Here is a 12,677-nt window from a genome sequence, read left to right as displayed (position 1 = left end):
TTTACTACAATAGATCTTGGTTTTTGTTGTGGTTGTGGTTTAGGGGCCAATGCTCTATGTGCCCTTTCTATTTCCATTTCTTGCTGTAGTTCTGGACATCCTAGGGCCTTAGGGATCCATTCTTTTATAAACTCCCTCATATTCTTGCCTTCTACATCTTCCTTAAGGCCCACTATCTTTATGTTATTTCTTCTGTTATAATTTTCCATTATATCTATTTTTTGGGCTAGTAATTCTTGTGTCTCTTTAGTTTTTTTATTAGATTCCTCCAATTTCTTTTTTAAGTCTTCTACCTCCATTTCTGCTGCTATTGCCCGTTCTTCCATCTTGTCCATTTTTTTCCCCATTTCTGTTAAGGTCATATCCATTTTATTTATTTTCTTTTCTGTGTTGTTTATTCTTCTTCTTAAATCATTGAATTCCTGTGTTTGCCATTCTTTAAATGACTCCATGTATCCTCTAACAAGAGCAAGTACCTCCTTTACCTTGCCTATCTTTTCTTCTTCTATTTCCCTGTACTCTTCCTCTTCCTCTTCTTCTTCCTCTAGGTTGACCATCTGTTGTTTCTTTGCTGCCCTTTCCTCCTCTTCTTTCTTGTTTCCATTGTCTTCTGTGGTGTCTTCTTGCTGCAGGTGTTCTGCAGCTGTCGTTGCCGGCTGTGGAGATCGACTCCCCAGCTGGTCCCCCCTCCCGTCGGTGTGTTTTTTTGTATGCGCATCGCGCATGCGCGAGGAGTCGCGCATGCGCGGTTGCGCACTTTTACTCGGCTCTGTGAGCCATTGTTGTAGTTCTCTTTCTACCGACCTGAGGTAGTGGGGTCTTCTCTCCGCAGCGGGCCTCTTCGGACAGGTAAGGCCTTCACCTTTTTCCTCCGTTGTCTTCTCTTCCTCTCTTCTTTCCGTTGATTTTGATTTTTCTCCTTTTGTCTCCATCTTCTTTCCACCTTTATATTCACTTTTCTTTAACTTGTATTTCTGTGCCTTTGTATTTTCTCTCGTTTTTCCCGACTTTTCGGGAGAGGGCTGGAGTTCACCGTCCGGCCACTACTCCATCACGTGACTCCTCTCCACATCTCCACATGTTGATGTATTGGATGGCACAGTCCACATCTCCACATGTTGATGCACTGGATGGCACAGTCCACATCTCCACATGTTGATGTATTGGATGGCACAGTGCACATCTCCACATGTTGACGCAGTGGATGGCACAGTCCACATCTCTACATGTTGATGCATTGGATGGCACAGTCCACATCTCCACATGTTGATGTATTGGATGGCACAGTCCACATCTCCACATGTTGATGCATTGGATGGCACAGTCCACATCTCCACATGTTGATGTATTGAATGGCACAGTCCACATCTCCACATGTTGATGCATTGGATGGCACAGTCCACATCTCCACATGTTGATGTATTGGATGGCACAGTCCACATCTCCACATGTTGATGTATTGGATGGCACAGTGCACATCTCCACATGTTGATGCATTGGATGGCACAGTCCACATCTCCACATGTTGATGCATTGGATGGCACAGTCCACACCTCCACATGTTGATGTTTTGGATGGCACAGTCCACATCACCACATGTTGATGCATTGGATGGCACAGCCCACATCTCCACATGTTGATGTATTGGATGGCACAGTGCACATCTCCACATGTTGATGTATTGGATGGCAGAGTGCACATCTCCACATTTTCATGCATTGGATGGCACAGTCCACATCTCCACATGTTGACGCATTGGATGGCACAGAGCACATCTCCACATGTTGATGCATTGGATGGCACAGTGCACATCTCCACATGTTGATGCATTGGATGGCACAGTGCACATCTCCACATGTTGACGAATTGGATGGCACAGTGCACATCTCCACATGTTGATGTATTGGATGGCACAGTGCACATCTCCACATGTTGATGTATTGGATGGCACAGTCCACATCTCCACATGTTGATGTATTGGATGGCACAGTGCACATCTCCACATGTTGATGCATTGGATGGCACAGTCCACATCTCCATATGTTGATGCATTGGATGGCACAGTCCACACGTCCACATGTTGATGTTTTGGATGGCACAGTCCACATCTCGACATGTTGATGCATTGGATGGCACAGCCACATCTCCACATGTTGATGTATTGGATGGCACAGTGCACATCTCCACATGTTAATGCATTGGATGGCACAGTGCACATCTCCACATGTTGATGCATTGGATGGCACAGTGCACATCTCCACATGTTGATGCATTGGATGGCACAGTGCACATCTCCACATGTTGATGTATTGGATGGCACAGTGCACATCTCCACATGTTGATGCATTGGATGGCACAGTCCACATCTCCACATGTTGATGCATTGGATGGCACAGTGCACATCTCCACATGTTGACGCATTGGATGGCACAGAGCACATCTCCACATGTTGATGCATTGGATGGCACAGTGCACATCTCCACATGTTGATGCATTGGATGGCACAGTGCACATCTCCACATGTTGACGCATTGGATGGCACAGTGCACATCTCCACATGTTGACGCATTGGATGGCACAGTGCACATCTCCACATGTTGATGTATTGGATGGCACAGTGCACATCTCCACATGTTGACGCATTGGATGGCACAGTGCACATCTCCACATGTTGACACATTGGATGGCACAGTGCACATCTCCACATGTTGATGCATTGGATGGCATAGTGCACATCTCCACATGTTGACGCATTGGATGGCATAGTGCACATCTACACATGTTGATGCATTGGATGTCACAGTCCACATGTTGATGTATTGGATTGCACAGTGCACATCTCCACATGTTGATGTATTGGATGGCACAGTCCACATCTCCACATGTTGATGTATTGGATGGCACAGTCCACATCTCCACATGTTGATGTATTGGATGGCACAGTCCACATCTCCACATGTTGATGTATTGGTTGGCACAGTGCACATCTCCACATGTTGATGTATTGGATGGCACAGTCCACATCTCCACATGTTAATGAATTGGATGGCACAGTGCACATTTCCACATGTTGATGCATTGGATGGCACAGTCCACATCTCCACATGTTGATGCATTGGATGGCACAGTCCACATCTCCACATGTTGATGTATTGGATGGCACAGTGCACATCTCCACATGTTGATGTATTGGATGGCACAGTCCACATCTCCACATGTTAATGCATTGGATGTCACAGTCCACATGTTGATGTCTTGGATTGCACAGTGCACATCTCCACATGTTGATGTATTGGATGGCACAGTCCACATCTCCACATGTTGTTGTATTGGATGGCACAGTCCACATCTCCACATGTTGATGCATTGGATGGCAAAGTGCACATCTCCACATGTTGATGCATTGGATGGCACAGTCCACATCTCCACATGTTGATGCATTGGATGGCACAGTGCACATTTCCACATGTTGACGCATTGGTTGGCACAGTCCACATCTCCACATGTTGATGCATTGGATGGCACAGTCCATATCTCCACATGTTGATGCATTGGATGGCACAGTCCAAATCTCCACATGTTGATGCATTGCATGCTTCAAAATAATTAAATTCACATGCCTTATAGCAAGTTCTTGGTTTTCCACAACACTTGTTTATTATACTGAAACAATGTGCAAACATACACAAATGTTGCTTCATGTGATCTAATTCTTGGCCATGACTCTACTACACATTTAAAAAGACCACAGTTGCAAACATTATGAATGTGGAAAAAGATCTAATGATTTTTAATCATGAAATATTGAAAAAGCCAACATGATCTGAACAATATTCTTACCTGAGTAACATATTCAGCATTTATCTGAGATACGGTGGGCGCAACCATTTTCTTTCCTTGTAGAGCACCTTGCATTTTTAAAAAGTTATCCACTTTATGTTTCGAGATTTAGAATTGCTAAAAAAAAGGTTTCAGACTATTAATATTTTTAAAATGAATAAGAATCTATAAAATTCACCATGCTCTTTCATAGAACAACATCCTAGGTAAATAAAAATTTCCCAGTTTTGCTTTCTAAACATGGAATGATCAATGATTCAAAATCACTTTGATGTATAAAAGGGTTTTCAAATTACTTTTTATCTAAATATTTGGATTAAATGCTTGTGAAATTACTGTAAACAATTGAAAACATCCTTCAACTGTCTATTCATTAAAATAATAACTACCATAACTTGTACCTGCAGAACACCTTCTGTTTAGTTATAAATTATTAACATACTGATATCAATTAAGTACATTAAAAAAAAAAGGAGCAGTAGTAAACAATTCTGCTCTGCCATTCAACTACACCAAGATTTATCTTCCCACTCAACAACATTTATCTGTCCTGGAGTACATAAAAGTACTGGAGAAATTCAGCAGGTCATGTAGCACCCATAGGAAGCTGAGTTTCTCCAGCACGTTTGGGTAGATTCAGAGCAAAGAATGGGAAAGAGATATTGGAGAAGGTTGAATTTCCCTGATCACCCTTATAAATTCACTTGAATCTGGTGGGAAGCCTGTGGGAGGTCAGGAAAATAGTTTGGGTTGGTACGATGGCACATCCTGCATTAACGTTAGATCTCTGGAGGATCACAATTTTCATGTAATCGTTTAACAGATATGGAATAATAAAGACAGTCAAACTTGCGAACATTTCTTTTCACCCCTCGTGGATAAACGAGTTGTCGGCTTTTGAGGATGTAAGAGGACAGAGCAACTTAACAGAAGGGCATTGTAGGATAATTAGTGAAATGTGTTGGGATTCTTTACGAATGGGCTATCTTAGATTTGGTCTTATGAAATGAGGAAGGAATAGGATTAGTAAGGAATCCTAGGTTAAAAAAAACCTCTAGAGAACTGTGATTACAAAATGGTAGAATTCCAAATACAATTTGAGAATGAACACAGTTTCATAACCCGTGTTTCCATTTTAAGTAAGGGCACTCATAAGGGCATGAGGATGTAGCTGTCTGTGATGGTCTGGGTAAACAAACTAAGAAAAGGTCAATAAAGGAACAATGGCAGCTATTAAAGCAGCTGCTATCCAAAGCTCAAGAAGGGTCTATTCCATCAAACAGATGGATTCCATAATAAACAGGGACAATCTGTGGTTAACAAAGGAGGTAAAGGACAATATTAAATCGAAAAGTAGCATGTACCAAGTGAACCAGAGGAGACCAGCACTGAAAGACAAAAAAGCTCATCGGAGAGAAAATCAATTCTTACAGAAATTTTACTTGTAACATAAAGATAAAGAGCAACAGTTTATTTGTATAAATAGGAAAAAGGCAGCTAAGGTGAGCTGTGCCGGTGAATTAATAACAGCAAATAATGAGCATTCTTTACTAAAGAAAACATTGCTAAAAATCACCCAAAATTCCAAAATGCTCATTTTAAAAGGCATGGTAGGTCTTACAAAAATCCCATTGACAAGAGATCATGCTACTAGAGAATGTCAGGACCGAAGGCAGACATATTGGTGTCGAGGCAATTAATTCATTAGAAGAAATTTTTCATCACCCACTTAACTCCAGGAAGGTACCAGAATAATCAATGTAACTCCATTTTTCAAAGAAAGGAGAAAGTCAGAAGACGCAAGAGTCATAGAGATAAGAAACCGACCCTTTGAGGCAACTCATCAGTGCCGATCAAGATTACTTTCCTGTGATTTACCTGCTTAACCTTTCCTATCTTTGAACCCCTGCAAATGTCTTTTCAATACTGTAATTGTACCTACCTCTACCATTTCCTCTGGCAGTTTGTTCCATATACCCATCACCCTCTGTATGAAAAACCTGCTCCTCAAATTCTACTTAAATCTTTCTCCTCACAGCTTAAACTTATGTCCCCTAGTTCTAGACTTCCAGACCCTGGATAAAAGACTGGATATGTCATGATTTTATGGAGATCTACAATGTTACCTAACATTTAGTTCCTGCACTTCTTGGAAACCAGTTCCAGGATATCCAGTCTCTCTCCATAACTCAAGCCCTCCAGTCCTGGCAACACCCCTGTGAATTTTTTCTTCAACCTCTCACACTTGATCATATCCTTCGAATAGTGTAGAGACTAGAACTGCACACTATATTCCATATACCGTCTTAGCAATGTTCTACACACCTGTAACGTGACAAGTCAATAATAAAAGATGAACCAAACTTGGTGCCCAGTCTGAACCTCACAAACATTAACACTTGTAGCAGGGCATGCACGCCAATCACAGGCTAAAAAGTGAAACCGGGCATCATAGCAAACAACAGTGCATCCCTCCCACACAAATTCGATGCATTCTATGCTTGCTTTCAACAGAGTCCTGTGTGCCAGTGGCACACATCTCTTCATCCTCAGGCATGTTCTTCCATGGTCAATGCTACAGACGTCAAAGCCTTCCGGAGAGTGAACTCGAGGAAAGCAATTGGCCCAGACAAAGTTCCTGGCTGCGCCCTTTGAGCTTGCACACACCAGCTAGCAGGAGTATTCACAGACATCTTCAATCTCTGCTTGTCATGAGCAAAAGTACATATCTGCTTCCAGGAGGCCACTACCATCCTGATGCTGAAGAACAGGATGATAATATAAAACAATGGTGAAGCCAAATTTGGACTATTGTGTGGAGTCTTAGTCACCTAACTATAGGAAAGATATCAATAAGATTGAAAGACTGCAGAGAAGATTTACAAGGATGTTGCTGGGACTTCAGGAATTGAGTTACAGGGAAATCTTTAAACAGGTTAGGACTTTATTCCCTGGATCATAGAAGAATTAGGAGAGATTTGATATTTAAAATTATAAAGAGTATAGACAGAGTAAATGCAATAGGCTTTTTCCATGGAGGGTAAATGGTAGGGCACTGAGGAGTGAAGTAGAACAAAGGGATCTAAGAATACAGAACGTATTCCCAGAAAGAGGCATCACAGGTAGATAGGGTTATAAAGAGAGATTTTGACATATTGGCCTTCGTAAATCAAAGTATTGAGTATGGGAGTTGGGATGTTATGGTAAACTTATACAAGACATTGATGAGGCCACATTTGGAGTATTGTGTGCAGTTTTGGTCACCTAAGAAAGATATCAATAACATTGAAAGAGTGCAAAGATTTACTAGGATGTTACCCGGACTTCAGGAACTGAGTTACAGGGAAAGGTTAAACAGCTTAGTACTTTTTTCTCTAGAGTACAGAAGAATGAGGAGAGATGATAGTTATTTAAAATTATGAGGGGTATAGACGGAATAAATGTAGGTAGGCTTTTAACACTGAGGGTCAGTGAAATACAAACTAGAGGACATGGGTTAAAGCTAAAAGGAGAAAGTTTAGAGGGATCATGAATGGGAACTTCTTCACACAAAGAGTGGTAGGAGTGTGAAATGAGCTGCCGCTGAAGTGGTGAATGTGGGCTCAATTTTAACATTCAAGAAGAATTTGGACAGGAGTATGGAGGGCTTGACTGGGTGCAGGTTTGTGGGACTAGGCAGAAAAATAGTTCGGCACAAACTGGAAAGTCAAAAGGGGCCTGTTTCTGTGCTGTAGTGTTCTTTTGTAGATGAGATACAAACCAGAGGACACATGTTAAATGTGAAAGGGAAAAGTTAAGGGAAAACATGAGGGGGAACTTCTTTACACAGGGAGTGGTGGGAATGTGGAACACGCTGCCAGCTGAAGTGGTGAGTTTAAGAAGAATTTGAACAGATACACGGATGGGAGTGGTATGGAGGGCTAAGGACTAGGTGCAAATCAGTGGAACTAGGCAGAATAATAGTTTGACACAGACTAGAAGCATTGAAGGGCCTGTTTTCTATGCTGTAACGTTCTATGGTTCAAACAGTGACACGTCCAAATGACTTCTGTTTGATGACTCTGATCTGCACCATCACAAAGTGCTTCATGAGGTTGGTCATGGCTCCCATTAACTCCAGGCTCCCAACCAGCCTCAACCAACTCCAATTCGCCTACCTCTGCAACATGTCTACACAGATGCCCTCTCCCTGGCCCTACAGTCAGCGCTGGAATATCTGGAGAACAAGGACGTTGACAGCAGTTCCACCTTCATCACAATCACATCACATTAAGTGATCCCCAAACTCTGTGACCTCAGCAACCCCTCTGCAATTGTATCCATAATTTTCTGTCCAGCTCACTGCAATCCATGCAGATTAGTGACATCACCTTTTCCATGATCATCTCCAGTAACTGCAGACTCAGTTACTGTATCCCCTGCACACCCGTGTGAACTCATGGCTAAACATTGTTCCAACTCCACCTCTAGATTCACAGATGACACCACCACTCTAGCTAGATTTCAAACATCAGAAAATAGAAGGGAGATAGTAGTTGAGCGTCTGGACAACAACCTCTCCCTCATTTTGTCAGCAAGATAAACAGAAAGTGGTTGAGTTCATCCCATCCCAGTTCCTTTTCTACATCAACTGTGCTAAGGTGGACATAAGCTTTTAAGTTCTTAAGAGTAAACATCTCCAGCGACCTGTCCTGGTCCAGGCATGCAGATAGGATGGCCAAGGAAGGGGATTAAAGCTTCTACCTACTCAGAAACCTGAGGAAATTTGGCATTTCACCTGTACCCCTTAACAACTTCTGCAGGTGTACCATGAAAGTACCCTGTCAGTGCCCATCACTGTGTAGTACAGAAACCACAGAGAGATTGTGAATACAGCTCAGACATGTTCTTTCCTTTCACTATTAGACTTTTGAATGAACTCACTCTAGTAAAATAATGTTGCCTTTACTGTACTTATTGATTTCTGCACACTATATTCTATTTTGCTTGCTGTACTATGGATGAGCTGACTAGTTTTATTGCCTGCAAAGCAAACTTTCTCCCTGCACCTGGCAATAAATTTGAACTTTAAAATCGCTAACCATTAAATAAAGCTGAATATAATTAAACCTGATAAAAATAGTTTTATGAAAGAGGTTTGACAAATTTACTCAAATTTCAATGATGTAACAGGAGAACAGAAAAACTTATAGATTTAGTGTCTTTAGATTTCCAAAAGGTATTTACCAAAGTGCCACACAAAAGGCTGGCGCAGAAATGAAAAGGCCATAGTATGGGAGGAAATGTGTTAGAATGGTTGTTTTATAGAAAAGAGAATTGGAATAAATGGATCTTTTTTCCGACAGGATGGTGATAACTCGTGGACCGCTGCAGAAATAAGTTCTACAAATGTTCACTATTTACATTAAGGATCTGGAGGAGAAAAGAACATGTAAGATTCCCATGTTTTCTGATGACACAAAAGTTGGCAAAAGGGTCTGTTGTGAGAAAGATACTGCAATTTTGTAAAAACACAATGCTGGAGACACTCAGCAAGTCAAACAGTATACTTTATATAGCAAAGATACATAACCAACACTTCCAACTTGAGCCCTTCATCAAGGTATATAAAATTTTCAGCAGGTGCCTGAACAAAATAGTAGGGGGGAGGGGGAGGAGCACAGACCCAAAGTTAGGAGGATAAGGGAGGGAGGGCACAGTAGAGGGAGGGCTCTGTGAATAGAGAGGGAAGGGGATGGAGAGCTGAGGGAAAGAAGACAACGGGAAAAGTAAAAAAAATGAGAGTAGATTAACAGCAACTGGAGAAATTGATTTTAATGCCATCTGGCTGGAGTGCCCAGGTGGAAAATCAAGTGTTGTTCCTTCAATTTACAGGTCTTGGTGGGATAGTACATGAGGCCATGGACAGACATGTATGGGAGTGGATTGGAGAATTGAAATGGTTGGGCACAGGGAGATCTCCCAGTCTCCAATGTAGAGAAGGCCACAAAGGGAGTACCAGATACAGTAGATCACTCTCGTGGACTGACAAGAGTGAAGGTGCTCAACGAAGTGATCTCCCAGTCTGTGCAAGTGGGTAAAAGGCTTGCAAATGGAATTCAAAGTGGGAAAATGTGAGGTGATATACCTCAGTCAGAGAAATCAATAGGCATAGCCTAAAAGGAGAGGGAGAGAAATTGAATGAATTACACAAGGATGCATGAATAAAGCTAACAGGCAAGCGATTAATGGGACAAAACGCACTTTGGCCATCAGTTTAAGTTTAAAAATAGAGTTTCATGGCAATTATTGCAGAGGTCTCTGCTGGAATTCTGCAGCGTTTTGGTCTCCTTACCAAATAAAACAAAAAAAAACAGAAACACTGAAGGCAGTCCAAAGGCGATTCACTGCTAATTCCAGAGCTGAGAGGGTTGTTCTGCCAAGAACGATCAAATAGTTTAGGCCTGTATTCCTTGGAGTTTAGGAAAATGAAGGGTGGCCTTATTCAACCATTTAAGATCCTAACGGGGGATTGACAGGGTAAAATTAGCAGGCAAAAAGAAATTTCATGTAATATGATACGGTTTTATTACTATGATAATAAATTGAATCTTGGGATGTTTTCAGTCAGTGGGGAAATCTTCAACAAGGGGACGGAGATCTTCTCGAACAGGGTGGTGAATCCCTGGAATTCTCTGCCCTTGAGGGAGGTGAAAGCTGGATCATGATAAGCATTAAATAGGGCCTGAAGGCCTCCCCCATTTGCTTTAATACCCCCCTCCCCTCCCCCTCCCCTTCCCCCCCCCCCACCCCCCTCCCCCCTCCCCCCCCCCCTCCCATCGGGACTGCACCCAACCACCGGCGTGTGTTTGTGGCGAGTCCTCGGAGCGAGGGCTGAACGGACTGAGCACAGCTGACAGCACGTCGCAGTGGCGGCGGGGGGGGGGGGGGGGCTCCCCTCCCCTCCCCTCCCCTCCCCTCCCCTCCCCTCCCCCCCCTCCCCTCCCCCCCCCCCCCCCCCCTCCCACCCCCCGAGACCAGCCCGCCTGGGAAGGGGCTCCGCGCCACTGAGGTACTCACATCGCCTCCACAGCTTCAGCCTCGGTCCGCCGCCCGCAACCCTCCACCTTCCGCTCCAGCTGCTCAACCCGTCCCCCGACAACAAGTGCCCGTCATCGGTTCCGGGGAAGGGCCGGCTGGAACCCGCCCTGGCGCTCCGCGGCGGCGGGGGCTGAAGTGGGCCTGCACCGAGCCGCGGTCGCCTTCGCCGAAGCGTATGAGGGAAACGGTTTGTCAGCCGGGGAAAGATGACTTTGGTTCTCCTCGCCCACCCCGTGTTGGGGTGGAGCGGCTTCCCGCCCTCCGGCCTGAGGCGGCGGGCCGGGGCGCGTGTGCGCGCGCACATGTTCGCCGGGCGCCAGCGAGAGGCGCACAAAACGGTAGCCCCCCCCCCAACGGGAACGGAACACGAGACTTCGGAGACTAAAACATGGTTGATCCGCCATGAGCGATGGGCCAAAATTGGCTTGAAGCGGCGCCGTTTTCAGGCCCACGTGCGCGAGGCCGGCGCCCAAAGCAGGCGAGGGTTTTGATTTTGCGCACACTGCCCAGGAGGAGCAGGAAAATGGGTCCAAGCTGGACTTTCTCAGGGCACCTTAAATGTCCTGCATTAAGATTTATTAAAAAACTGCAAAATTCAGCAGTTTGGAATTTTCAATCATTGTATTTGTACGACTTGGATTTGTTAAGTGAGTCCACGCCTCAAGCCAGCAAGTGTTTGCAACACACAGTGAACTGCTTGGAAACAATGATCATTGAAAGGAGGGAGGGGTGCCTTTGTTGGCTGGAGCCAGCCCGCCCATTTGCAGTTGCCCACGATGGAAAAGCGAAGGAGTCCGGCGGCGCACATCGCGAAGCCGGTGAACCGGCCCCGTGTTTGTGGAGCAGCCGCGTCAAGATGGCGCCGCCGGGTTTTGCTTCCCTCGGGGTCAGAGGGGCCGTGCACGCACCCTCACCTGTGTCGTTATGTCACCGCCCACGCAGAGCCAGGACTTGCCAGCCGCCATCTAAGGCTGGAAGCGAAACTGACTCATGGTGTGTTGTCTCGTTCTTTCACTCCCTCTCTGTGGCTACTACTTCATTTGGTGACCCCGATGAGCCCAGACAATTCTGGGCCCTACATCATGGACACTGCAGCAGCCAGTGCAGTAGCCATGAAATTACTGACCTGGACACTCCATCCACACACTTGGTTCGGGCAAGAGGAAGCGCAATTCCACCTCCGGCAGATCACCTCCCACTTGACAATGTTCTACCATGTCGTCAACTCTGTCAGAAATAAAACTTCTCACACATGAGTCTCTTTAAAACTGATGACACGACAAGCTTTATTTACAAGTCTGCAGAGTTGGACTCAACTGGTTTCTCACCAGTTAAGCCCCGATACATACAGTGCATTGATTTTTATACCTTTATTATTTGCCCTTCCCCTTCTTATTAATACTGTTTTAATTGGTTAGTATTACAAAAACATTCTAAGTATAACTGCATTATTAATTATCACGTTCGTTACGTACGCTGTGAACTCTACATTCACTGAATTCTGTTTCTCACACTTCTTATCAATCCTTTGTCTCCTGCATGTCTCTCACTATGACCATGAAAAGATAGGTTTAAAAAAACATATTCAGCAGCTCCTTCTGTCCTTGACTGCTAGTAAACTCTCTGTCCATTCTGGCTTCCCTGTTTATGATTAATCATCACATTTTAACTTAAGTCTTTTTAACCTAAATTCTCTATATCACAAACTCCCTCAACTCAGAGACTTGATACATACCCCCCACCCCCAGAGGAAGGTA

The 12,677-nt window shown here is 44.2% G+C and overlaps 1 protein-coding gene across 3 annotated transcripts in view; it reads right to left on the bottom strand.

Moving 5' to 3' along the window:
* Positions 1-11,298, bottom strand: part of aqr (aquarius intron-binding spliceosomal factor) — a 79,643-nt gene extending 68,345 nt beyond the window's left edge. The window contains exons 1-2 of one of the 3 annotated variants that reach the window (XM_069916667.1): positions 10,900-11,298; positions 3,841-3,957 (exon numbers count right to left, since the gene is read on the bottom strand). In XM_069916667.1, the coding sequence (XP_069772768.1) occupies positions 3,841-3,915 (75 nt within the window). In that variant the 5' untranslated portion in view covers positions 3,916-3,957; positions 10,900-11,298. The remainder of the gene's footprint in view (positions 1-3,840; positions 3,958-10,899) is intronic. The other 2 variants (XM_069916666.1, XM_069916665.1) reach the window with 2 other exon arrangements.
* Between the last annotated feature and the right edge of the window lie 1,379 nt (positions 11,299-12,677).

This window comes from Narcine bancroftii, chromosome 2 (genome assembly GCF_036971445.1).
Source record: "Narcine bancroftii isolate sNarBan1 chromosome 2, sNarBan1.hap1, whole genome shotgun sequence".
Classification (NCBI taxonomy): domain Eukaryota; kingdom Metazoa; phylum Chordata; class Chondrichthyes; order Torpediniformes; family Narcinidae; genus Narcine; species Narcine bancroftii.
This window is presented reverse-complemented; position numbering and strand designations above follow the sequence as displayed.